General features: G+C 43.7%; 1 protein-coding gene across 1 annotated transcript in view; it reads left to right on the top strand.

The window, feature by feature from the left end:
* Positions 1-5,669: 5,669 nt before the first annotated feature.
* Positions 5,670-26,116, top strand: part of LOC149289968 (uncharacterized) — a 32,457-nt gene continuing 12,010 nt past the window's right edge. Inside the window, exon 1 of the mRNA XM_089490002.1 lies at positions 5,670-5,759. Coding sequence (XP_089346128.1) covers positions 5,670-5,759 — 90 coding nt within the window. The remainder of the gene's footprint in view (positions 5,760-26,116) is intronic.

Below are 26,116 nucleotides of genomic sequence, written 5' to 3'. Positions count from 1 at the left end.
AAATTGACAAGTTCAGGCATAAATAAAAAAACAAGATCTTCAGATCACTTAATGTTCATCTTCCGGCCCTGAAGTATCAGTCTCTTTGCTGCACCAAGAGCCATTAGGATTCAGCTACACTAACCAACAATTAAACTCCAAGTCAGATGAACATAATTTAAGAGCACATTGCTGTTGTTGTATGCCTTCAAGTTGTTTCCATTTTATGAGGACCCTAAGGTGATGTTGGGCAAGTCACACTCTCTCACAGGGTTTTCTTGGCTAGATTTGTTCAGATGGGGTTGCCGTTCCCTTCCTGTGAAGGTAGGAGGGTGTGACTTGCCCAACATTACCCAATGGTTTCCATGGCTGAGTGAGGATTTGAAACCTGGTCTCAAATCCTTGATTTGATTTGTAGTTCAGTGAGAGAGCCAGTGTAGTGTAGTGGTTTCAGCACTGGACTCTGGAGACCAGGGTTTGACTCCTGACTCTGCCATGTAAGCCCCCTGGGTGACCCTGGACATGTCACACTCTCTCAGCTTCAGAGGATGGCAATGCAAACCCCTCTGAAGAAACTTGGCAAGAAAACCCAATTATAGGTTTACCTTAGCTTCGCCATAAATTGGAAACAACTTGAAGGCACACAACAGCAAGGAGGAACAGTGATGTTATAAGGGTATTGAGGATTTTTTTTATTGGAACATAAGTTGGAAATTTGGAAGTGGTAAATGGCAAACAATGGGCCTGAACAGACAGGCTAAAATAAAGCTGCTTGGGGCCACTTTGGAGCTATGCTGTTTAAATGACACAAGCATCTTAAGAGGCCCAAAGCTGTGCCAAAGCTGCGCTCCAGTACTTAGGACTGGAGCATGGCTTTGGTGTGGCTTCCTGTCTCTTAGGATGCCTGCTTCATTTGAACAGCATAGCTCCAAAGTGGCCCGAAGCAGTTTTATTTTGGTCTGTCTGTTCGGGCCCAAAGAGTTAAAGAGATTGTCCCCCATTGGAAGGCATAGGGTTTTGTTCAAAAGATAAGCACAGATGGCATTGCTAGAATGATGGCTATATTGCAGTGACTCTATTTGCTTTTTGTAGTTTTGGGGATTGCTGGAATATAACAACTATTAGATAAATGGCAACTTTTACAGAAGAACAAACACTTTTGCAGGAGATACTGGAGGAGATTACACTTTTCAGAAAGGAAATGAAGGCTGTGAAGGGACAGCTTTTAGAAGAAGGAGCTGGATGAAGAAATTGTGGGAGACGTTGTTAAAAAGGCTCTAATTAGGGGAATTTTAATTAGCTCAAATATTGCCGAGAGGTGGCCCTAACAACACCAGTGGCGATTCTGGTTTGGCGACTCCCAAACTTCCTATGGAAAATTTCCAACTCCATCTTTTTCTAGGGACTCTGCCTTTGCAAGGTGAGTTGCCTATGTGGTCTCCTTGCCTTTGGGTTAATGGCAGGTCCTCTATGGAGTCAGTCAGGGGTCATAGTACATACCACATGTACCCAAAATTTTATTAAAACCAAACTTGGTAACAAAGTGAAACAACTGGGTGAAGTAATGGAATCTGAGGAGGCTGATAAAGAGATGAGGAAGAATTGACAATTATCTGTCCATTAAAAAAATTACGATGGGTCGGCCCCACCAGTGTTAATAAAAATATGATTATACAGGACCAAGTGGAGCCAGTGGAGAAAATTAGTTCTAAAATTGAGATGAAAGTTGAGTACTTGAGGGAAGATGAATACTACATATCTTGTCCCATAATAATGCTCAAAGAGGAGAGGCTAAGTTTGTTTCTGTTGGGGCAAAATGAACTTTCTGTGTATTTTGTTCTGTTTGTTTCAAATAACTGGCCTTGAGAAAAGTTGTAACATGCAAACAATGGCATAAAGTGAGGAAAATGTTAAGGAAGGTAGGAGAAAAAGGTTCAAGAATTGTGGCAGCAATATGCAGACAGCCTAATGGAAAATGCCGTTAAAGCATGGAAGAGTTAGAATACGTTAAGATTTTAAAGAAAACTCTTCAAAATGGAAGTACTGTTGATGTATGATGTTGAAGAAAACATTTATTTGATGTTGAGGATAGGTTATAAACCTCGGTTACAACAAGTAGATGGATTAAAGGATAATATGGTTATGGGGAAATTGTACGATATAAAATGATTTATTAATGGGGGATTAGAAAAACTGATACAATGCATATGAATATGGTATAAAACTGTTTTAAGAAGTAGAAGATAGAATTTAACACAAGTACACAAAAATTTAACACAAGGGGCTGAAATAGATAAATTGTTTGTTTTAACTAGATGTCTTTTTTAGGATGTTTATTAAAGACTTAATGTTTTGCAGTAAAAAGGGAACAACTTTATTGAGATGCAAGCTGGGCTGTTCTGAATTATTTTACATCAAATTACTGTTGCAAGACAAATACATGAGTATTACCTTGTCGGATGCAAAATTTTTGTCAATGGCTTTTAAAATTAGAGACAACGAATTGTTAAAAAGGGGTCTGACTAAACAGATCTAAATCCTAGATTTATAATTTCACGATCAAAACAATCTCCAATGTTGTAATCCAACCTAACCACAATTTAATTCTTAACTTTCTGTATTTTAATGTATTTTAATGTAATCTCTCCATTTTACAATGGTTTATGCTACATGCAACTTTTCCATTTATGTGATCTAAGTGACTGTATGCATCGACAGGTCTATTGACAGCAAATGAAGATTGGCTGATAGAATAAAAAGGGAAAATGTTTGGGTAATATTGGTTTTTTATTATTAGAAAAAGTGAGCTATTGAATGAAGAGCATTTATTGTTTGTTAAAAAGAAGGGAATGAAAAAAATCTGTATGTATAACCTACAAGTGGCAGTTTGGAAGTTAGACTCATAGAATCGTAGAGTTGGAAGAGATCACAAAGGCCATCCAGTCCAACCCCATTCTGCCATGCAGGAACTCTCAGTCAAAGCATCCCTGACAGATGGCCATCCAGCCTCTGCTCAAAGACCTCCAAGGAAGGAGACTCCACTACACTCCAAGGAAGGAGTGTGTTCCACTGTCAAACAGCCCTTACTGTCAGGAAGTTCTTCCTAATGTTGAGGGGGAATCTCTTTTCCTGCAGCTTGCATTCATCGCTCTGGGTCCTAGTCTCTGAAGCAGCAGTAAACAAGCTTGCTCCCTCCTCAATATGACATCCCTTCAAGTATTTAAACAGGACTATCATATATCACCCCTTAACCATCTCTTCTCCAGGCTAAACATCCCCAGCCCTCTAAGTCGTTCCTCATAGGACATGGTTTCCAGACCCATTACCATTTTAGTCGCCCTCCTTTGGACACGCTCTAGTTTCTCTATGTCCTTTTTAAATTGTGGTGCCCAGAACTGGACACAATATTCCAGGTGGGGCCTGACCAAAGCAGAATATAGTGGCACTATTACTTCACTTGATCTAGACACGATACTTCTATTGATGCAGCCTAAAATCGCATTGGCCTTGTTAGCTGCCGCATCGCACTGTTGACTCATGTTCAACTTGTGGCCTACTTGGACTCCTAGATCCCTTTCACACGTAGTTTCATTCAGCCAGGTGTCCCCCATCCTATATCTGTGCTTTTCATTTTTCCACCCTAAGTGCAATACCTTACATTTCTCTGTGCTGAATTTCATTTTGTTAGCTTTGGCCCAGCTTTCTATCCTATTCAGGTCATTTTGACTTGTGACCCTGTCCTCTGGGGTATTAGCTACTCCCCCTAATTTGGTGTCATCTGCAAATTTGATAAGTATGCCCCAATTTTGTCCTCCAAGTCACTGATAAAGATGTTGAATAGCCCTGGGCCCAGGACAGAGCCCTGTGGGACCCCACTGGTCACTTCTCTCCAGGATGAAAAGGAGCTCTCTTCAAGTTGAAAAGAAGTTGCCTTTTTCTTTTTTTTTCTTTTTTTGTAGTTTTAGTGTATCATTTTTTTAAAACTTCATAAAACCATATATAGGAAAATATATTTACAAATAGACTCCCATATAATCCATTTAATTTTTTCCCTGATATTGAGGTCAAACTGACCGGTCTGTAGTTCCCTGGATCTTCTTTTTTGCCTTTTTAAATGAGAGGGACAATTTTTGCTTGTTTCCTCTGGCACTTCACCCATTTGCCAAGATTTCTCAAAGATTATGACAAGTGTTTCTGCGAGTATGAGAACAAGTTCCTTCAATCCTCTGGGATGCATATAAGAACTCATTTAGATTAACTAAGGCTGCATCCACACTGGAGACATAACCCGGTTTGGCACTGCTTTAACTGCCCTGGTCCACTCTGGGCCCCACAACAAACTCCAACTCCCAGAATTCTATAGCCTTGAGCCATAAAAAGTTAAAGCGGTGCCAAACCGGGTTATGTCTCCAGTGTGGATGCAACCAAGGTGATTCCTGATTAACTCCTTATCAGTCTTGATTTGCAACTCAGATTCTTTGCCATGGCTGATGCCTGGGAGCACAGAGGGCTTTTAAATTATTATTTCGGGATTTTAACACAATTCTGGTGGCATACTAAGGTTTTCTAAAGTTTAAAAAAAGACATATTTTTTTAAAGGCAAAAAAATCTGCCTAGGAATAGCGAAAGGGAAGGGGGAGAGAAAGGGATACTGAGACCACATCTCTTCACAATCCCCATACTGCCATGAGAACAGCCTATCACCCTAGAGCAGTGATGGAGAACCTTTTACAGACCGAGTGCCCAAACTGCAACCTGGACCCCACTTATTTATTGTAAAGTGCCACGTCCCTCTGGCTTTCTAGTAAGAAACTCTGGCAAACTGTGCGCTAGGGCAACAGCATGTGTGCCCACAGAGAGGGCTCTGGGTGCCACCTCTGCCACACATGTCATAGGTTTGCCATCACTGCCCTAGAGACAGCCACATATTTGGGGGCTTATTGACAGGTTTTCCAGTCAGGTGTGCTGTTAACCACACTTGGATGAAAAGGTAGCAACGAGATGGAGTTGATGCGCAGGAAGTATCATTACATGCCCTATTTTCAAACATTTAAAACAGTTTAAAAGCCACGTGTGATAAAGTCCCTAGTCTCCCAGCAGAGATCAGGATGACTGAAACCTCCAGTCTCTTCTTCCTTTTTGAAGGCTTCTGAACTTTGTTTCAGAAAAGCATAATCCACCAACTCATCTTGGTTTGGCGTCCTGTGTATTATTAATGTATTATTATTAATGCATTATTTTTTAATGTGTTTTGTTTGTTTCTTTCAGGTTGGTCTTCAACCGCAATAAAGTCTATTCTATTCTATAATAATAATAATAATAATAGTAGTAGTAGTAGTAGTAGTAATATTAAATTACATTCAGTAGTCTATGGGAATTGGGACTGAGGAGGAACATTAGTGCAAAAAGGGCATGACTGAGGAGATGAGGGAGGTCAATGGAGGGGGGGTGACACGATGAGGGCCCGCACCGGGTGACACCAACCCCGGGGAGGGCACTGGTGTCACCCAGTGTGGCCCGCACCCCCCTGAGGAGGCCGACAACGAGGGATGGTGGAAGCGAAACCCCCGGGGAAGAGGGTGGGAAGGCGGGGAAAGAGGGCGGAGTAGCAAGCGGAGGCGAGCAAGGTATTTGGCTCGCTGCTCCGCCGCCTTGGGCTCTTCCCTTCTTCCCCAGCCTCGACGGCCACCATGGGCACCACCTTGCCCCTGCCCCGAAGGCCAGGCTGGCTCCAGCTCTTGGCAGCGGCGGCCTTCTGCCTCTGGGGCGCGCAAGGCAAGGTGAGTGTGGCGGCGCCTCAGGTTTTGGCGGGCTCCTTATTTGCCCCCTCTGAGGGAGCCCCGCGCCAAGTCTTGGGCGGCCAAAAGGGCGGGAGGGAGGGCTTGGTCCTGACTGAGAGGAATGTGTTTGTGGCACTAGGGCCTCACAACGCTGGGCTCGTGTCTCTGTGTGTTTTTGTGTGTCCAGGGGAGCCGGGTGGGGACTTGCCCAGGCAGGCCGGGCTGTTTCTGGGTTGCCCTGAGGGAGGGGGGGACGAAACGCCTTGGCTTGCAAATTGTGTGTGTTTGCCCAAGGGTTTTTTTTTTTGGGGGGGGGGGGATGAAGAGGGGAAATAAACACTTCCAAAGTCCCCAATCCAAATATATCGTTCGAAAAAGATGGTAATCTTGGGAAGCCAACGACGAAATGTATTAAGATTTCAGAAAGGAGAAAGAAATGAGAGATTAAATCGCATTTAATCAAACTTTTAAATAACATTTACAGGGGGGAAAGCAAGGCGTTTATTACTGCAGGGAGGAAGGAAGTATGCCGTGTGATGAACTTTTGTGATAAGGCAATACTAATAGTTGTCTTTTTAGCTCTTGATAAAAATTTACAGTAAAGGCTTCAAAAGTGAGGAGTTTCGAAAAGGGACGGAGCAGGTTTCGTGGACTCCCATTTCATGTTGACAACCGGAATGGAAACTTGAGGAGGGATGTACAACGCTGTGTAAATTTACAGCGCTTCATAAATAAAGGTTAATAATAATAATAATAATAATAATAATAATAATTACTTTGGAGACGGACCCCCATTTTGTTCTTTCACGTGTCTAGCCCACCCACCCCCCGCTTCCGCACTGTCCAGATAATGCAGTTTGATCCCGCTCTAGCCACCATGGCTCCGTCGGACGGAATCCCGGGACTTCATCATTCACTCGAGGCACTAGAGAAGACTAAAAGATCCTGTGAAAGGATGCATCCCAGGATTCCCCAAGGACGGAGTTTCAGCACTGAAAGCGGTGTCAAACCGCGTTAACTCGACAGTGGGGATGCACCCCCACCTTGCAAAGGTCCGATCAAAATGAGCGAGATCAGACAAAGGGATGGGTCCCGCATCTACATCGTTGAAAGAGTGGAGTTTGGCACTACTTTAAAGTGATGGATTTGACAAGGTCTTTCGCCTTCTCTGCCCAAGAGTCCCAGCGCCTCACAAAAACTACAAATCCCATGATTCTACAGGATGGGACCATAGCAGTCAACCTGTGTCAACCTGTATTCTTTCTGCCTTGGAGATGCACCCTTGTTGTTCCTAAAATCCATCAGTGATATTTTTCTTGGCCAACCAAAATGCACAATAGACTTGTTGCAAGTTTTCGAAGCTCCATGGGCTTCTTCATCAGGCGTGATGTCACAAACCATTATTGAAAACATGCAGGGAGTTGTGTTGGCCATTTAACAAATCTGAACAGAAATCCATCAGTGATATCTTTATTGGCCAACCGAAATGCACAATATATACTTGTTGCAAGTTTTCAAAGCTCCATGGGCTTCTTCATCAGGCGTGATGTCACATACCAAACAGGAGAAAAATTAAGAGATGCTAGTAAGATGCCTGCATTTTGTTGTTTCAGTCCTTAGTAAAGATGGTATGCTGAGGAAGATATCTTTTGTGTTCCTTGATGCTCCTGTGTACCTCCAAATTGTTTCCCACTTCTGGCAACCCTGAGGCCCCTATCATGGTGTTTTCTTGGGAAGGTTTCTTCAGAGGGTGTTTGCCTTTGTCTTCCTCTGAGGTTGAGAGTGTGTGACTTGCCCAAAGTCAACCAGTGCGTTGAGCTGGGAACCAAAACCCTGGTCCCCAGAGTCCCAGCCGACATTCAAACCACTACCACAGGCTGGCTTTCCCCCTTAAGTCCTCCTAAAACCAGCCAAGGACTCCAAAGACTGAGCTGGATGGACCCACAGGTTCATTCATTATAGCATGTTTCATATGGACACACTGCATTACAAAGAGAGACTTAGGGAGCTGGGTATGTTTAGCCTGGAAAAGAGAAAGTTAAGAGGTGATATAATAAACTTTGTTTAAGTATTTGAAGGGATGTCATATTGAGGAGGGAGCAAGCTTGTTTTCTGCTGCTCCAGAGACTAGGACCCGGAGCAATGGATGCAAGCTCCAGGAAAAGAGATTCCAGCTCAACATTAGGAGGAACTTCCTGACAGTAAGGGCTGTTTGACAGTGGAACACACTCCCTCTGAGATGTAGCCGTGTTAGTCTGTGGGATCAGTATGTAGAGAGATCTTGTAGCACCTTTGAAACTAAATGAAAGAAAGAAATTGGCAGCATGACCTTTTGTAGATTTCAGTCTACTTCCTCAGATGCCTTCAGGAAGTAAACTGAAGTCTACAAAAGCTCATGCTGCCAACTTCCTTCTTTTAATTAGTCTCAAAGGTGCTACAAGATCTCCCTTGGAGGATAGTAGATGAAGCAAGCTTGTTTTCTGCTCCTCCAGAGAACAGGACCTGGAACAACGGAAGCAAACTACAGGAAAAGAGATTCCACCTCAACATTAGGAGGAACTTCCTGTTTAAAAACCTTCTTTGGAGGTCTTTAAACAGAGGCTGGATGGTCATCTGTCAAGGGTCTTTGATTGTGAATTCCTGCATGGCAGGAGGGGGGGTTGGACTGGACGGCCCTGGTGGTCTCTTCTTACTCTATGATTCATATGCTTACTATAGCCTAATGTAGGATCAGCTCTATTATTAGTCAGAGCGGGGTACTCACCTCAGGCAACAGATACTGGGGCTAGGAAGTGAGAGCAAGATGTTGGAGGTTTTACTTTACCTTACCTTAGCAAAATGGCCAGAGCTGGCTCTGGTCCGGATAGGCTGAGAAGGAATCCCAAAGAAACAGGGAACGTCATTCAACAGGGTAGGAAGATGGATCTTGATATCTCAATGCAGTAGAGCCCAGGTCCTCTATGCTCCTGCTTCTTTGTTCCTTCTTCCCTTCCACCCACCCACTCTTTATGGAGGGATTTGCAAACTAGTTCCCAATTATTTTGGAACTGTAATTTTGGAAGTTCTGAATTTTATTAATAAAATGGAATCAAATACATTATATGTTGGTTCCAGAACCACAAAATGGCATGTTTCTTCCTGGTCAGGGCAATGAATGTGCAGCCCACTAGTTGTTGTTGAACTTCCCCTCCACCAGTCCTACTACCGTGTGATGAGGGATGATGGGAGTTGCTGTCCAGCAACATCTGCAGGGCCAATAGATTCATCATTGCTGTCCTGAGGCTGCATTTGCAGTGCAGAAACAATGTAGGTTGACACCGCTTTAACTGCCACAGCACAGTGCTATGGAATCCTGGATTTGTAATTTTGTGAGCTGTTTAGCCTTCTCTGTCAGAGTGTTCTGGTGCCAGCACAAACTACAAGTCCCAGGATTCCACAGGATAGAGCCATGGAAGTTAAAATTGTGTCAAAGTACATTAACTGCCCTGGCTCAGTGCTAGGGAATTCTGGGAATTGTAGTTTTGTGAGACATTTAGCTTCTGTCAGAGTGCTCTAGTGCCACAACAAATTACAGTTCCCAGAATTCCTTAGCACTGAGCCAGGGCAGTTAAAGCGCTCTCAAACTTGATTATTTCTGCAGTGTGTTTTGGATCTAAGTCTTCAATGTGACAGCAAGAAAGATGGTGTAGTATCTTGAATTCAGGGCAAGGTTGTACCAGAGAATGGAGTGCTGTTTTTAAAAAGTATCATGTTAGTTTTACTTTATAACACAATTTTAATGCATTACTCTTTTTTTTAAAAAAAAAAAAGTGTTAGTATGCCACTAATACATTACTTTTTTCTTAGGTTTTTTTTTTAATTGCTTAAAAATACAGATATGACTGCAACTTCCCAAAAGCAACCCCAAAATATTGGCTTTAAAACAGGAGTAGGCAAGGAATGGGCTCTGGGCCACATGTAGTCTTCCAGGGTCACTTTGTGGATCATAGGACCAACTAGAGTTCAAAGAAATATATTTTTGCTCCAAATGCCCCCCCCCCCCCGATCGGCCTTCCAGGGGTCAAAACACATTTTTGCAAAAGCTGTATAGGTTTTGCCTCAAAATGCCCTCTAGGGCCCCAGATAAGCCCCCAAATATGGCAAGAATGTTCTCATGTGCCCCAGAAGGCACTTGGGGATAAAAACATTTATTTCCTTTTTTGTGGAGCAGATGGAGTGTAGAGTGTGGCCCTCCATGGTCTCCTGGGGGGCTAATACAGCCTCCTAGCTTCCACAGTGGCCCACTTTGGCTTTAAAGTAGCAAGCAAATGTTACTTGTTACATGGAAAAAATAATGACATTATCAGTCATTACACTAATTTGTACAAATAATGTCATTATGCACTCATTATTCCCAAAGTAGCAAATTTTGTTCTTGTTCTTTGCCTTCAGGTTGACTCCAACAAGTTATGGAAAACCTATCATGGGGTTTTCTCCGCAAGATTTCCTGAGAGCAGGTTTGCCACTGTATTCCTCTGATAGCAATAGCATTTTACATTTCTATACCGCTTAATAGTGAAGTCAGCACTCTCTAAGGCAGTGATGTCCAAACTCTGGCCCTCCAGTTGTTTTGGACTTCAGCTCCCAGAAGCCTCAGCCACCTAGGTCAATGGTCTGGGATGCTGGGAGCTGAAGTCCAAAACACCTGGAGGACCAGAGTTTCAACATTGCTGCTCTAAGGGGTTTACAGTGTGTTAGCCAATTGCCCCCAAGAAGCTGGGGACTCATTTGACTGAGCTACAAAAGGATGGAAGGCTGAGTCAACCCTGGAGTCTTGGGATGAAACTTGCAACTTTGTGGCTGCAGTATTGGCACTTAACCACTGTGCCACCAGGGCTCCCTCATGTCTATAAGGCTGAGAGAGTGAGACTTCCCTAAGGGCACCCATTGAGTTTCCAAGGCTGAATTGGAATTCATACCCTGGTCTTCCAGAGTCTTAGTCTGAAATGCAGATCACAATGCCACACAAGCATGTTACATTCATGTTATCACCTGTAGTGCTTACTTCCAAACTCTGGCCTAACCAAGACATTTTACTGACTGAGGTAGAAAGCAAATGCTATACTTAATCTCATGAAAACCTGAAATTGTATTGCCAGACCCTTAGGACCACTATGAAGAACTTCGGTGGACCTGGTGCAAGTCATATAACAACAGTTTTTTGCCTGCTTGCTTAAAAGAGGCAGTGTGGTGTAGGGGCAAGAAAAGAAGTAGGGAATATGTAGCCCTCCAGGTGATGATTCCTATTGGCACTAGCTAGCATAGCCAGTGGGGAGGTGTCCAAAGGAGGGCGACAAAAATGGTGAAGAGTCTGGAAACCGTGCCCTCTGAGGAAAGACTTATGGAGCTGGGTATGTTTAGCCTGGAGAAGAGAAGGTTAAGAGGTGATATGATAGCCCTGTTTAAATATTTGAAGGGATGTCATATTGAGGAGAGAGCAAGCTTGTTTTCTGCTGTTCCAGAGAATAGGACATGGAGCAATAGATGCAAATTGCAGGAAAAGAAATTCCACCTCAACATTAGGAGGAACGTCCTGACAGTAAGGGCTGTTTGACACTGGACACACTTCCTCGGAGAGGTGGAGTCTCCTTCCTTGGAGATTTTGAAACAGAGTCTGGATGGCCATCTGTTGGAGGGGTCTTCAATTGTGAATTCCTGCATGGCAGAATGGGGTTGGACTGGGTGGCCCTTGTGGTCTCTTCCAACTCTAGGATTCTATGATTCTATGGCATACAGGGGTTGCAGTCTCTCAACATTTGGAGGGCCTCACTTCCACATGTCCGGGTTAGGCTGTTGTCCTAGGACTGGAAAGAAAGTTAAAATTCCCAATTAAGTTAAAATTAATTGGGAACATGACAACTCCAGTAAAAATGTATGTGGCATGAGGGAAACAACTTAAGAAGTTTTTGATTTTTTGTTTTGGTTAGGTTATTTAAAAGGAAACAACTCAAGAAGAAAGCGGTGGGGGGAACCCAAGTGAGCAGACACAATACTTAAGAACGTACTTGGTATTTTCCAGCATCACTGTCCTTATACCTATAATTACTATCAACTTCACAAGACTTGTCGGGGGAAAGTGGCTCCATGATTTTCTTCATTCTAGAGACACTGATCAATGCTGTGTAGGGTATCAGTCAGTTTTGTAGGGATAACTTTAATTCTAAACTGCATAAATGTCCTTTTGGAACTATACAGAAACCTCCCTGATAGTTTCAGAGAATAGTTCTGCCATTTCTGATAGCCTGGTTACCAGATCTGTTGGACTAGGTATAAATGACATCTTTAAAAACCCATACTAGATTTACACTACTGTTGTTTCCCAGTAAATAGACCTGTGCTGTAATATTATTAAGAGTTACACCAGCAGTTGTCTTTTTAAAATAGTTCTTTCTTGATCTTGCAGCACATGGACCTCTGCTTCCCATCCAGAATGACCATATTATTGCTCCTTCTTTCTGTAAGTATGTTTGTGTAAGTACAAACATACTTTTTAACACACATGTTTGTGTAAGTGCAAATATACTTTGTACTTACTTGGAGAAACTTTATGCTCCACTGGCACTGAACAGGATTTTAGCCTTCATGTCCAGAATATATTTTCCTCCCTGCACCTGATATCTTTTTTGCTCCTGATTCCTCTCACCCTATGTATCTTTGCCTTCCTAAAATGCCATGTTGCTAGAGTCAATGTATAGTCAGTCTCATTGGTATATTGCTTTATGAAAAGGCAACATACCAGGAAGCAGAGTAACAGTTTTGGATTAGTTCTGGAATCACATTAGGGTTGTTATACAGAACTCTTAACTCTTAAAATTGGTATAACAACACTTGAGCTACTTTGTAGGATTAGCACAATTTACAGTCTCTGAGCCACAGCCCACTTGCAATATGGGTACAATAATGATGGATTTTGTACCAAAACAAAGATCTTATCTGTACAAATTTATTTTCCGCTAGGTTAACATTATCACTTTATTTCTCCAAGTTTTATAAAATGATAGGCACAGTATAATTAGATCAAAACAAGGAGCATTCATCTGAGCTACCTAATGGCTAAGGGTGGCTCTCATTCAAAACAGTGCAGGGAGGGAGCTGTGTAGCCAGACTTTCAATCTCAGTGGTCACTCTAAACCTCTTACCGTCTGGCTGGACATGCATTATCTGTGTACTTTACATTAAATAAATAAATGTAGGATTTGGGGTTGGCAAGTGCCTCCTTGCCCCCCCCCCCCATATCCATGTACATGACTTTCCTCCCTACTTTATTTTTACAACAACCCTGTGAAGTAAACAGTCAGAGATTTTGTGTGTGAGAGAGAGAGAAAGAGAAAGAAAGAGAGGGGTTGGAAAGAGAGAGACTGGCCCAGGGTCACCCAGTGAGTTCTGTGGTTCAGTAGGGACTTGAACTTAGATCTTTCAAGTTCCAGGCCAACATTCAAATCACTACACATTGACCCTGAGCTTTTTGGACAAAGGACAGGAGAAAAATGTCACAAATAATAATCGTCATAATAAATGAGAGTAGAAGAGAATTATAAGTAGTCCGGAGATGACTGCTCTTGAAGCAAACAGGAAAGTTTGCCATGTCTTTTTTTTTCTTTCCACAAAGGATTACTCCCGAGCTCAGTGAAGTATTTCAAAATTCAACTCCAAAACTATGTCCCTCAATTAGCAAAGAATGCAGTCTGATTAATAAAGTATATGACATTTCAGCTATTAAGTCTGTAAAGCAACTGGCAGTGGAGCCAGAATCACAGCTTGCTATATTAAGGTGTCTTGCCAGAGCAATCAAGCAAGTAATGCAAGTGGAATCTGTACAGTAAATGATGCAGCTAGAGCAGCAAAAAAGGTGCTTTGGCATGTAACCTCCGAAGCACTGTTTGTAGCCAATGAACACAATTAGAAAAGCTGGGGAAGAGAGGAATGGAGGCTTGGACAACTCTGTTCCAGTATCAAGTGCTCCACTGGTGAACTGAGAACATAAGAAGAAGATACTAACCTAAACCAAGCTCTTAACTAGTCTATCATATTGTTTCACAGTAACCAAGTAGATGCCAATGTAGCATTGCAGTTAGAGCAGGGTGGGCAAAATATGGCCCTCCAGATGTTGTGGGACTGGAAGCAGGTCTGGTTGGCATAGCCAAGGAGAAGGAAGGCTTTAAGTTGTAGCCCTACAGCATCTGAAAGCATTCTCTTTGCCCACCCCTGGATTAGAGCACTGAACTGGAATTTGGAAGATCAGGTTTTCATCTCCACTGACCCTTGGGTTAAATCCAGTGTGACTCTGAACTACAGCAGACTAATTAAAATGAATGGTACTTGCTAGCCGTCACTTATGTAAGTCCCATTGATTTTAATCGGTCTACTCTAGTTAGGAATAACATTGGATTTAATGCTTTGAAACTAAAATCACACTTGCTAGTCACACTTTCTTAGCCTGACTGCTTCACAGCGTTTTTGTGAGGAAAAAAAAGGGAAGAAGAGGGCATGTACTTGACCTGACTGGAAGGAACGTGGGATATAAAGTAATGTGTGCATGCATACATGCACTTCTGCGGTGAAAGCATGTGCACAACTACCTTGTTATTATCCATCCTTAATGTTAGTAACATAATCATTGCTTTTCTATATCAAGACAAAGGGCCAGCTTGTCAAAGTCTAGCATAGCAGAGGTTTCTGGATGCTTAAAGCATTTGGTAAGGAAGATATCCACCCCTTATTCTATCGGTAGGGAAACTTTGGCCCTCCATATATTTTAGGCTTCAGCTTCCAGAACCCTTAGCCAGCATGGGTAGTAGTAAGGAGTTAGTAGTTTGTAGTAAAAAAAAATTTGGAGGATCAAGGGGCTCCCCCCCCCCCCAGCCGCTCCCCCGTTGTTAATCCCCCGTATTTAGTAATTAGTGTACTTGGTCCACTGGCTCTGGGGGATCTGTAGAGTTCTCTAGACTTAGATAAGCTTTCCTAAATCTGGTGCCTTTTAGATGTGTTTCACTTACAACTCCCATCAATCCCAAGCAGCATGACTAGTGATTGAAGATAACAAAAGCTGTAGACAAGAATCGCCACAGAGATACATGTTGGGAAGCTGAAATAAATGTACTCTTGCTGGAGTTCTTGATCTTTAAACCAGATATGGGCTACACAGTTTTTGTTACCAAGTCAGAGCGCTCTAAGTCAAGATTACTAGAGGGACCATACATGGTTTCTTCAGCTGATCACTGACTGAGGCTGCTAGGGGTTGCTCCGCCCAGGGAGGCGGGGTCAGGCCCCAGGCCTTTGTTTTTTTTCGTCCCTATCAGGAGCCATGTGGGCGGAGCTACCCAATGTTAAGCAGGCTCTGACCTTCTCTGCTGGAAAGGGATGTGTATCAGGTAAGTACCAACGTTCCATTATCTTGTTTCAGCTATAATCTTGTCAAGCAGTGAATTTGTCTCCAGAAGAAACGAAGATAAGGATCATGTGTGAATGATGCTGAGTGGAATATGTTAGGAAATGACATGTATGTGACCACAAGATGGAGCTGTAGCGGAACCTATTACAGTTCCAGTGGCAGTTGACAGTTGACATTTGCATTATGGAATGTTGATGCTGCCAGTCCTTCTGAGAGAGTGTGTCAGTTATGACGGTGGAAGAGTAACTGCCTCTCTGGTTTTTGTTGTTATGGTTGTTTGGTTGGCGCAAAGTATTTTATTTATTAAAGTAACTTATTTATTAAAGCCCTCATGTAGAGTGAAGGCTTGAAGTGCTCTTGTCGTTATTTCTCAAGCCGGAAGATTAAGGCCGTTTGCAGTGGTAAAGGAATATTTTCCTTCTTGGCCTGAATACCTTTGCAGACATCTCTTCAGATTCCTTCTTCCTGGCGTCCTGTCAACGTGGTTCAACTCTGCAGGTGGTCATGGTGGACACAGTGCGTCTTTCTACGCCCCAACAGAATATACCATCAGAAAATACATACAGACACAGTTAGAAAAGGTGCATGTCAATCTGAGGCTGCAGCTAGGGTTTTGCAACTGGGGCTGTGAAAAGGGAGGTTATGGGGTATGACCAGAATTAAGAACATGGTTCCCATCCACCTCTCTCCTGTTCCTTCCTGAGGGATTCCATACTCTGATGAAAGGGAAATGGAAAGGGAAGGCATTTATCAATGTGGACGTATGATGCTTTTGCATTTCAATCAAAATGTGTTATGCCATGTCATAGCATTGCATCCCTGTGTATAGATGCCTGACACTGATTTGTCTTGACAGACTGTTTAGGAATGCAGTGTTTGGGGTAGTCATGTCTCTGTTTTGGTGCCTCTTTAATGATGAAAGGAAAGGGGAATTTCAGGACTGCAAACCACTGATGTGTTTCATTATTGTTATAACGTACTAATTGGCTTTCTGCTCCAAAAGAAGCAATATAAGCAAAAGCAATATGCCATTAATAGAAAAGAGCTCAAAATTAATACAGCAGACAAGAACAAAGGCAACAGCAAAAATGTTGAGGAGGTACCAGCGAGCAAAGATAGGTTACAGTCTGTATGCAAACTGTGTTTAAATGAACTTCAGAGATGGATGCCACTACCGCAGAATGCCCTGCACTGATTCTACAAGTCTGGACATTGCAAAGGGGTAGTGAATCAGCATGCAGAGGAAATATGGAGGAAGGTCTGTCCAGCAGCTCTCTATGAATAGGAAGGACCAGAGCTTGGCGGAAGAAAAATCCTATTGGATTGTAACTGCCCGACTCCTCCAGTCAGCATGCCCAATAGGTGTGCAACTGAAGGACTCTAACAGTTGTAGTCCAAAACATAATTTTCAAAGTTGTAGGAAGAAACAGGGACCAGAGCAGGGGTTGGAATAGAGGAGAAAAGAGAATGGCTATCCTAAAAAAAGGAAAAGGATTAAAAAAAGACAAAATATGGTACAGATTTACATAAAATTTGCCTTTGCTCATATGTATGTACTGATGGAAATTTACAAATTATAAAAATGAGTGAAAGATAGAGGTTAATAATAATAATAATAATAAAGAGAAACTCCACAGAAATACTTTTTCTTCATAAATGGGAAGATTCACAAGCAGGTCACTTGTGTGTTTGCCCAGTCTGTTGTGTAAGATGCTACTAACTCTGGATGGGCATTTTCAAACCCTCTCTCCCTTCCTTCTTGCTGGAGTTCTTGATCTTTAAACCAGATATGGGCTAGACAATTCTTTAGACAGAGGATACCTTGAAACAGAGGACTGTCCTCTGTAAAGAAAGGCACACTGTCAATCTAGGAGAGAAGATGGTTCATATAAGTCCAAAACACACTGCAGACATAATCAAGTTTGAGAGCACTTTAACTTACCTGGCTCAGTGCTAGGGAATCCTGGGAATTGTAATTTGTCATGGCACCAGAGCTCCCTGACAGAAAAGGCTAAATGTCTCACAAAACTACAGGTCCCAGAATTCCCTAGCACTGAGCCAGTGCAGTACAGCAGTATCAAATTGGATTATTTCTGCAGGGTGTTTTGGACTATAGGCGGGATACAGACTGCCCCTTTGGGGTGGCCTGCACCCGCCCCTTTCCCCGATGGATCGGGGCCTCAGAGGCCACAGTGACAACCCCAGAGGCCCCGATCCGCCACTTTTCCAGGCGTCAGGGAAGTGGCAAAACGCTGCGGCCTGGAAAGGGGTGTCCTTAGGGCTTCATGCCCCAAGAGCACCCCGACAGGGGTGGGGAAAGGGAAAAAGGGGCTGCTCGGCCCTTCCCCCCTCTGTTAAGTCCCTGTTAAGTCCCTTTGTTAGTTCCCCTGTTAGCCATTGGTGAGTCATCTGTGATTTGGCACAGACTATTTTTACTGTATTGATGGTTTTAATATGTTGTTTTAATAATTGTATGGATGTCTGCTGTGAACCGCTCTGATGTTTCGAAGGGCGGTATACAAATAAAGTTTATTTATTTATTTTTTATTTATTTATTGCTGGCACGGCCATTTAAAGGCCATGCCAGAGATACGCGCGGCGGAAGGAGCTCCAAAACAGAGCTCCTTTCGGTGCCACTGAAAGGGCACCACAAGCGCCCTACAGCGGTGCCATGACGTGACGCCCGCACTGCACCGTTTGTATGCGATGCATCCATCACGTCTAAATGGCGGCACTCATGGGTTTCAGAGAAACAAGTCATGCCAGACAAATCTGATCTCTTTCTTTGATAAAATTACCAGCTTGGTAGATGAAGGGAATGCTGTGGATATAGTATATCTTGATTTCACTAAGGCCTTTGACAAGGTTTCCCATGACATTCTTGCAAACAAGCTAGAGTTGGAAGAGACCATCCAGTCCAATCTCATTCTGCCATGCAGGAAATCTAAATCAAAACATCCCCGGCAGATGTCCATCCAGCTTCTGCTTAAAGACCTCCAAGGAAGGAGACTCCACCACACTCCGAGGAAGGAGTGTGTTCCACTGTCAAACAGCCCTTACTGTCAGGAAATTCTTCCTAATGTTGAGTTGGAATCTCTTTTGCTGTAGCTTGCATCCTTTGTTTTGGGTCCTGTTCTCTGGAGCAGCAGAAAACAAGCTTGCTCCCTCCTCAATATACTTTATTCTTACTTTATTCTTATATACTGCTATTCCTTTTTCAAGATGACATCCCTCAAATATTTAAACAGGGCTGTCATATCACCTCTTAACCTTCTCTTCTCCAAGCTAAACATCTCCAGCTCCCTAAGTCGTTCCTCATAGGGCATGGCTTCCAGACCCTTCACCATTTTAGTCACCCTCCTTTGGACATGCTCCAGTTTCTCAATGTCCATTTTAAATTGTGGTGTCCAGAACTGGACACAGTATTCCAGGTGGGGCCTGACCAAAGCAGAATATAGTGGCACTATTACTTTCCCCAAAGAAGTCAAGGACCTGGACATGCTCTGGCAGAACATGAACTGATCACTGCTCTGCATGAACCACCCATGTGTCCGTCCCCTCCACTTTTGATCCTCACAACAACCCTGAGAGCAAGGCTAGGCAGAGAGATAGTGAGCAGCCAAAGCTCATGCAGTTAACTTCATGGCCAAGGGGGGCATCCCCTTAGTCCTAATTCAACAGTGTAGCCACTATGCTAGCTTGCTACCCAGGCTGCAGCAGATTGCTTATCATAGAAACAATAACTGGTCCAGTGTGTAGGACAATATAGTGACCACTTTGAAAGGGGACTGTCAAAACGGCAAGAAGAGAAAGGATATATAGGATGGGGAGAGAGTGGCTTGCCTACCCTGAAAGCCTCCAGGATCACCTTTTAAAATAGGTTGAAGAGCACCTCTACATTGTTTAACATTCCAATATATCCCTTTATTCAAACCTCAAATACGAATGTCTGATCATTTCCACTTGTTTCGTTTTGTTTTGTTGTTTCTCCCAGAGGAAGACAGTTGGCCCTTGGACCCACTGCAGTTGCCCACTCCTTAGAGCATATGTCTTACTGAATACCAGAGGACAGGTCCATACCACAAGGAGCTTATAATCTACACCAGTGGTTCCCAACCTTCCTAATGCTGTGACCCTTTAATACAGTTCCTCATGTTGTGGTGACCCGAAACCATGAAATTATTTTCGTTGCTACTTCATAACTGTAATTAAATACTCGTAGGTGTTTTCCAATGGTCTTAGGCGACCCCTATGAAAGGGTCATTCAACCCCCAAAGGGGTCCCGACCCACAGGTTGGGAACCACTGATCTACACTTTGACATGGGAAACAAAGGAGGAAAGAAGTGTGGAAAGGCAGCTGGGGGTTAATAGGGAACCCATGTGAGTTATAATAGTGCATGGAGCTGACAGGTTTGTACCCAAGGCATTTCAGAGAAGGTGGCTTTTAAGAGAGGTTGGGATGGTGTAAGAGAGGAAGCATCATAGAAGTGTTTTGTGAAAATACAGCTCAGCAAAGGGTAAAGGGCAGAGTGTTTTGAGAGAGCATGAGACCTCTGGGATCTTCTAGGATCTAGCAGAAGTATATGCTTGTTACTGTACAACTGGGTAGTTTTTTCCTTAATCTTTCCTGAGCCTTTGGGATGTTACTTCTTTCATCTACTATTGAGAGGGAAGAAAAACTGCTAAAGGTAAATTGCTGTTTAAAAATTGGAGAAGATTCCTGGGAATCAGGGAAAGAGAAATGGGAATTTTGATTTGGGACTTCCGCTGTTCTTGAGGCTGCCTACAGAGATGGTGCAGCCAGAGACCAAGTACAGTAGCTCAAGTACAGTGGGCTTGCTGCCTGCTGTAGGAGTATTTGCTTCTGCTTGTCTAAACATAAATGGCACAAGCATTACAGCACTCTCTCAGCCAAGCTAACAGCAACCTCTTAGCCAGAATGGGTCAGATATATTTTTTCTGCCTGAGGCAGAAAAGCCAATGGCACCCCACACCCACCTAGTATGAAGTTCATAGCATCCAAGCTATTTTGGTTCTTGAGGCAGAAAATTCCATAGGCGTTCTTTACTGGCAATACAAATAATAATACATTAAATAATTTGCTGCCCTTTCTTGATACCCAAAATATGCTTCCAGAGGTTGCTGCCTCACCCTGCCTTACCCTGTGCTTTAGAACTAATTTTCCTGATCAGGAAAGGTCAAGCTTATCGTCATTAACAGAGAGGGGAGGCAAAAATAAATCTAGGGAATTTCTTCAAGGCATTTTGGAAGGTCCAAAGACTCCCAAACAAAAACTCCCAGAGGAGACTGTCTGCAGGGGATTTCCTCCCACATGTGGGTTGTTTTCAGTTCCATATGGCTTTTTGCAGTACAGTCATTCAACATGTGGACCATCTTAGGGGTCTGCATAAAAGAAGATTTGCTTTGTACTGTTGGAAAACAAAGCCATGTTCCAAGCTGTTTTCATCTTTGTTTGGGATTAAAAGGAAAAAAGAAGCAGCTCAGAATTCAATTAGGCTCTGAAAAACTAGCAAATGTCACACATTCTGCCTAAGGCTGTAAGGTTTGAAAGAGATTCTCCCCATCCCAACCCCCATCAGTTTGTTTGTTTTGACGCTTTTATTTAACTTTCTCAAAGGCAAAGCTTTGTTGTGAATTCAATCTGGAATTTATTTTGTTCAGCAAAATAAATAATGGATAACTCACCTCTCTCTCTCTCTCTCAGGCTGCATCTGCACTGCAGAAACAGTCCGGTTTGACCCCACTTTAATTGCCATGCCTATGGAATTCTGATAATTGTACCTTGTTGTGGTGCCAGAGCTCTCTGATATAGAAGGCTAAATGCCACAAAACTACAATTCCCAGAATTCTATAGCACTGGGCCTAGGTTTGTTATACACCTGTTCCTCCACATTTGTGGCTTTGTCTTTTGTGGATTTCATGATTCACAGATTTTATTAATATGGTCTCTCTAGGAATCTCTAGGTCCCCCAGCGCAACTCTGTGGGTACCTTTAACCAAAGTCTCACTGAAGGACCTAGAGTTTCCTAGAGAGAACACTCCATTAGCCATTTGTAGCTCCTCCAGCCAGGGACGTAGCTAGGATTTTAGGAAAGGGGTGGGGGGGTCCAGACTAAGTGCCACCATTATAATGGGGCTTGGGTGTGGTGGCGCAGCAGCACACACCATTCATTTTCTAACGGAAGGGGGGGTCTGGACCCCAAGGGGGGGTCTGGACACCCCCCCCCCCCCGGCTTCGTCCCTGCTCCAGCACAATTCGTTGGTCAATGTCTGGCAGATGTTGACCACAGAGTTGCACTGGAAGACCTGGAGAGGTGTACTCTCAGGTAAAAACATGATGTTTTTGTGTTTTTTTCCCCATTCACAAGGGCTCTGTGCCCCTAACCCCAGAGAATGTGGAGGGAGGAGTTTAATTGTTTGATATACAGTGAGCCCACTGTATTGCCGGGCTAGCCATCCATGGATTGAAATGCCTGTGGATCACTCCACCCCATATTAGCCAATGGTGACATGCGCCTACAGGCGTGCACATATCTCTGCCCATTGACTAATATGGCTCGGAATCAAACTCCCAAGGATGGGAAAAGCCCACTGTAGACCACAGTTTGCATATCAGTTGAACTTGTTTGAACAGTAAAATTAGGGGATGTGAAAAATAAATCAGTTATTGATTTTGATACATGCACCTGTGGAGAAAAAAGTAGTTCTTTAAAGATGGATTATAGAATTTCTATGGGTCTGTCAAATGATTTTGTTGTACAGTAATGACTTCAAAAAAATTCTTTGGTAAGAGACCATGTAATGTTGCAAAACAAGAGTGATATAATTTAGCAGATAGCACACCATTGACATCTCCTCCCATTATGATTTCTCTTTGTTCTTGCTGCTTAATTTTATTTCTTTATAAAAAGCTTTTGTCTGATTATTGGAGCATAAATACATATCAAAGAATAAGGAACTGTTTCCCCCCCTCAATTTGCAATACACAGTCAGCCCTTCTTATACACGGATTTCTTATACACTGATTCCAGCGTCTAGAATGGATCTAGATAATCCATTCTTCCAGCTTGAAGGCTACCATTCGCTCCAGAGCCTTGCCAATCTTCTAGAAATGCAAGAATTTAGAATGTTAAGATATGCAGATGACACCATATTACTTGGATTGATTGCTGATGAAAGTTAAGGAAGAAAGTTGAAAAGCAGGGTTACAACTGAATTGTATATTAGAAATCAACATAAGAAGACAAAAATAATGGCTCAGGTAGCTTTAAAGTGGCTAACAAAGGCGTTGAAATAGTGAAAGATTTCCTATACCTTGCTTCATTTTCAGGGAAGAGCCTGGATGCCAAGGGATCTGAGGGGGGATAGAGGCTTCTCTTCTCTCTTTCCCAAAGGGAATCTGGGGAGACACAGAAGAGCCTGGACGCTCAGGGATCTGAGGGGGGGGGGATAGAGACTTCTCTCTTTACCAAAGGGAATCTGGGGAGACGCAGAAGAGCATCGGATGCAGCCGCTATTCATTGGCTACCCCCCAAAAAACAACAACAAACAAACCGAAATGGCAACGGGGAGCAAAATAAACCGTGTCAAAGTGTTTCAAATCAGGTGACGACACTTGTGACGTCTGAAGCCTATGCGCTTGATTGACAGCTTGCAGACACAAATGGGAACGGGGAGCAAATTACCCCGGTTTAAACTACAGTGATTTAAAATAAATGGGAATGAAACCAGGGTCTAAATAAATTGAGGTAATTTGCCCCCTTTCCTAATGGAAACGATGGAAAAAATTTGAATTAGACTCGGAAAATAATCCGAGTCATAATCGCGCCAATATAAGCCATTTTATCTGCCAAGTGGGAATGGGGCCATAGATTTGTCTGTTGTCCTGCCAAGATCCTTTTTGTGTTTAAACAGACTAAAAATGACTTAATTGTTTTTAGTTTTGTTTTTAAAATAAATCCCCTTTCTTCATTAGCTAATGCCAGGTAATGAATGGTGATTATATGGTGAGCAAGTACCTTGTTATTTTATAGCTTTCCTCTTTCAAAAAGGGTGGGGCAGGAGAACTGACGTTCCTCACGCCACCAAAAGAATTGCACTGGTGTTTTCCAAGTAAATTCATTCCTCTCTAGATCCAGCCATCACCATGGAACTGAAGATCAATATGTCCTACTCCCTTTTGAACTGCGACATGCTTCTCCACATTTAAACTTACTAATCTGATTATAAATCCAATCCACCAATTTTTGGAAAGTACAACTCTTCTTGGTGTGAGTGAAGCAAAGTATGCAGGGCATAAAAGGGTCCACACAGTATAATCATGGTGATCTATAAGATTCTAAAATTCAAAGTCAGAAAAGAATTTTTCTAGTCAGGGTTGCCTAAGTTGGAAAACATTGATGGGGTCAGCTGTAACAGATTCCCTGACCATGGGGCAAAGCAGACAGGCATAAAAGAGCTGCCCATGTGGCAGCTCTGCCCGCAATCGGCCTGCAATCAGCTGGGGACCATGGTGACCTGCCTCAAAGTGGGCCACCACATCAGTCCCACATGGGCTGCTGGCAGGAGCAGTTTTTCGCCATTCCTTTCCCAGAAGCTTCAGGCTGCCTTTGGCGGCCTCGAAGCAGCTTCTGGCCACTTCGGAGGCATGCGTCATCTGCATGCCCCACCCCCAAAGCGTCCAGCAGCCTCTTCTTTTGGCCTGTCTGTTTTGGGCCCATGGCCCTGTGTTGCAAGACAGAAAGCTTGTACAGACCTGCACTTTGTGCCAGTCTACAGGTTTGCTGACCAACTCATTGAATAATGAGACCAGACACAGAGAACTGGGTTATAAAATGGGCAGCTTTATTTACTCAGCTTATTTAAACTTATTTCTTCGAGAACTGCCAAAAAAAAAAAAAAAAAAAAAAGCCAGGGGGGAGAACCTTGTGTAGGAACATCTGGCGGATGGTCTGCTCCAAGACCAATTCCCCAGCTTCCAAAGGGCGAAAACACCTGAGCCCCAAGGGCAATCCATAATTGGGTTGCTCCCTGGCTGGCCAGCATCCGGAAGGCCAACCCAAGACTCCCCCACTTAACTCGCAAGACTTAAGTGAGGGTTTAAATCTCAAGCCATCCCCAAGGCAAGTCTCTTTCCTTTCGCGTTTACTCGCAAGACCTAAACGTAAGTTCCAGAGACCTACCTTCACCCTTTAGAAGGGTGCCAAAGTGTTCACCGAAACGTCTATCTCCCCCGCCTATGCGTGGAACCTATTTATGACCACACCCATGCCAATTGTCAAAGTCCTCAACCAACAGTGTGGGGTAGGCAAAAAACCCTTGGAAAGGGGAGAAAATTCCTACCCGGCCCCGAGGTGACCAGAGTTAATTTTCACACTGATGTCGAGGCGGCAGGGTGGGCCAGCGTTTGAAGCCAAGTGAGAGGAGGTTGGGCAGGCAAGCCTCAAGCAGGCTAAATCCCGCCCCCTCCTCTCCCAATAGCCAACAGGGCATGCTGTTTTCCTTTAAAATGCTGGTCTCTCCAATGAGAGGCGAGCAAAATCTCCTCCCCAGCCCAAAAGGTTGGGGAGAAGCAGAACTAGGGCTGAGCATTCACACGCTCAGAGCCCTAGTTCCGCCACCCGGGCGCCATTTTGTCATGTGCCCGTACACGGGGCGTACCATGATGACATCCTTTGGACGCAGCACCCAAATGGTGCTACACACAAGGAGCATCATCATGGTGTGCAAGCACACCAATGGCACCTCTTTGGGGATGCAAAAAGAACCTGTCCAGAAGCGGGTTCTTTTTGGTCCCTCCAGAGGCTTCAGCAACTGGTCGCTGCGGCCTTCTTCTGGGGCAGAAATGGGTGGCATTTAGCCACCCGTCTGTTGAGCCCCAGAGTTGTGTGTAGCACATGGCCTCTTCAGCATCATGTAGTACCCTATTGCCCTCAGGTATTAAGGGAAACACTTTTGTCACCGGTGCTGAATTAAATTCAACCGCTAGTCCTGTTCAGTTATATACTTGGAATGGCAGAAGGCTGGAAGGATTACTTGAGATGCAAGATGACTGATTTTGAGGAAGGAGCAGTGATTTTGGAAGCAAAACCTGTAACGCATGGGCCAAATAAAGTGGCTTCTGGCTGCTTTGGGGGCATGGCGTTTACATGACGTGTACCCCCAAAGCAGCCGGAAACTGCACTCAGGCCATGCTAGGAAGCTAAAAGCCGCCCCAAAAAGGAGCGGAGATAATCTGGCTCCTGGTAGCTATTAGCTTGGGACTGTGGCGGCAGCCCATTTTGGAAGCTGGCCGTGCAGTTGCTGCAGTCCCGGCACAATTGAAGCTTGGAATGGCAGAAGGCTAGAAAGATAACTTGAGATGCAAGATGACTTGCATCTCTACAGGGCCATCTGCTTTGCCCAAAAGACTCTAGCTCAGCTTCTAGGAGATTCCAGAATCAAGATTTCCAACAGTTTAGCAGTCTTAATTGTAGCAGATGATTCTGAGACGAAGTGATCTGAAACACCACCTCTCCCATTTGAGCCTGCCTGTATTGGCAGTCTTCATCAGAATCCCTGTTGTACCATCAGGACTGGTTAGGTTGCGGGGTGTACAAGACAGGGACTTTAAAGTAGCAGCATCTTATCAAATTCCCTCTACCATAGGATTGGGAATCATATGGCCACTCCCAGCATTCCTTCCTATTGGTTATGCTGCCTAGGGCTGCAGGGAGTTCATCAACATTTGCAGGCCCTGTGATGCCCCTCTTTCCCACCTCTAGAGGCAGGTCAGTTGGTCTCATCCCTTTGGAGTTAGATAGTAAAAACTGCACTGTTTGATTTATCTTCTTGACAGAGGTCAATATGGTTAGAGACTGTGTGATAAATAATGTTCTGTTTCTGTTTTGATTTGTTAGGCTGTTA

The sequence above is a fragment of the Sceloporus occidentalis genome, unplaced genomic scaffold (assembly GCF_023333645.1).
Source record: "Sceloporus occidentalis isolate IW3139 unplaced genomic scaffold, rSceOcc1.0.p SCAF_41, whole genome shotgun sequence".
In the NCBI taxonomy this organism is placed as follows: Eukaryota; Metazoa; Chordata; class Lepidosauria; order Squamata; family Phrynosomatidae; genus Sceloporus; species Sceloporus occidentalis.
Note: the sequence above shows the minus strand (reverse complement) of the source record. Positions and strands in the feature narration are given on the sequence as shown.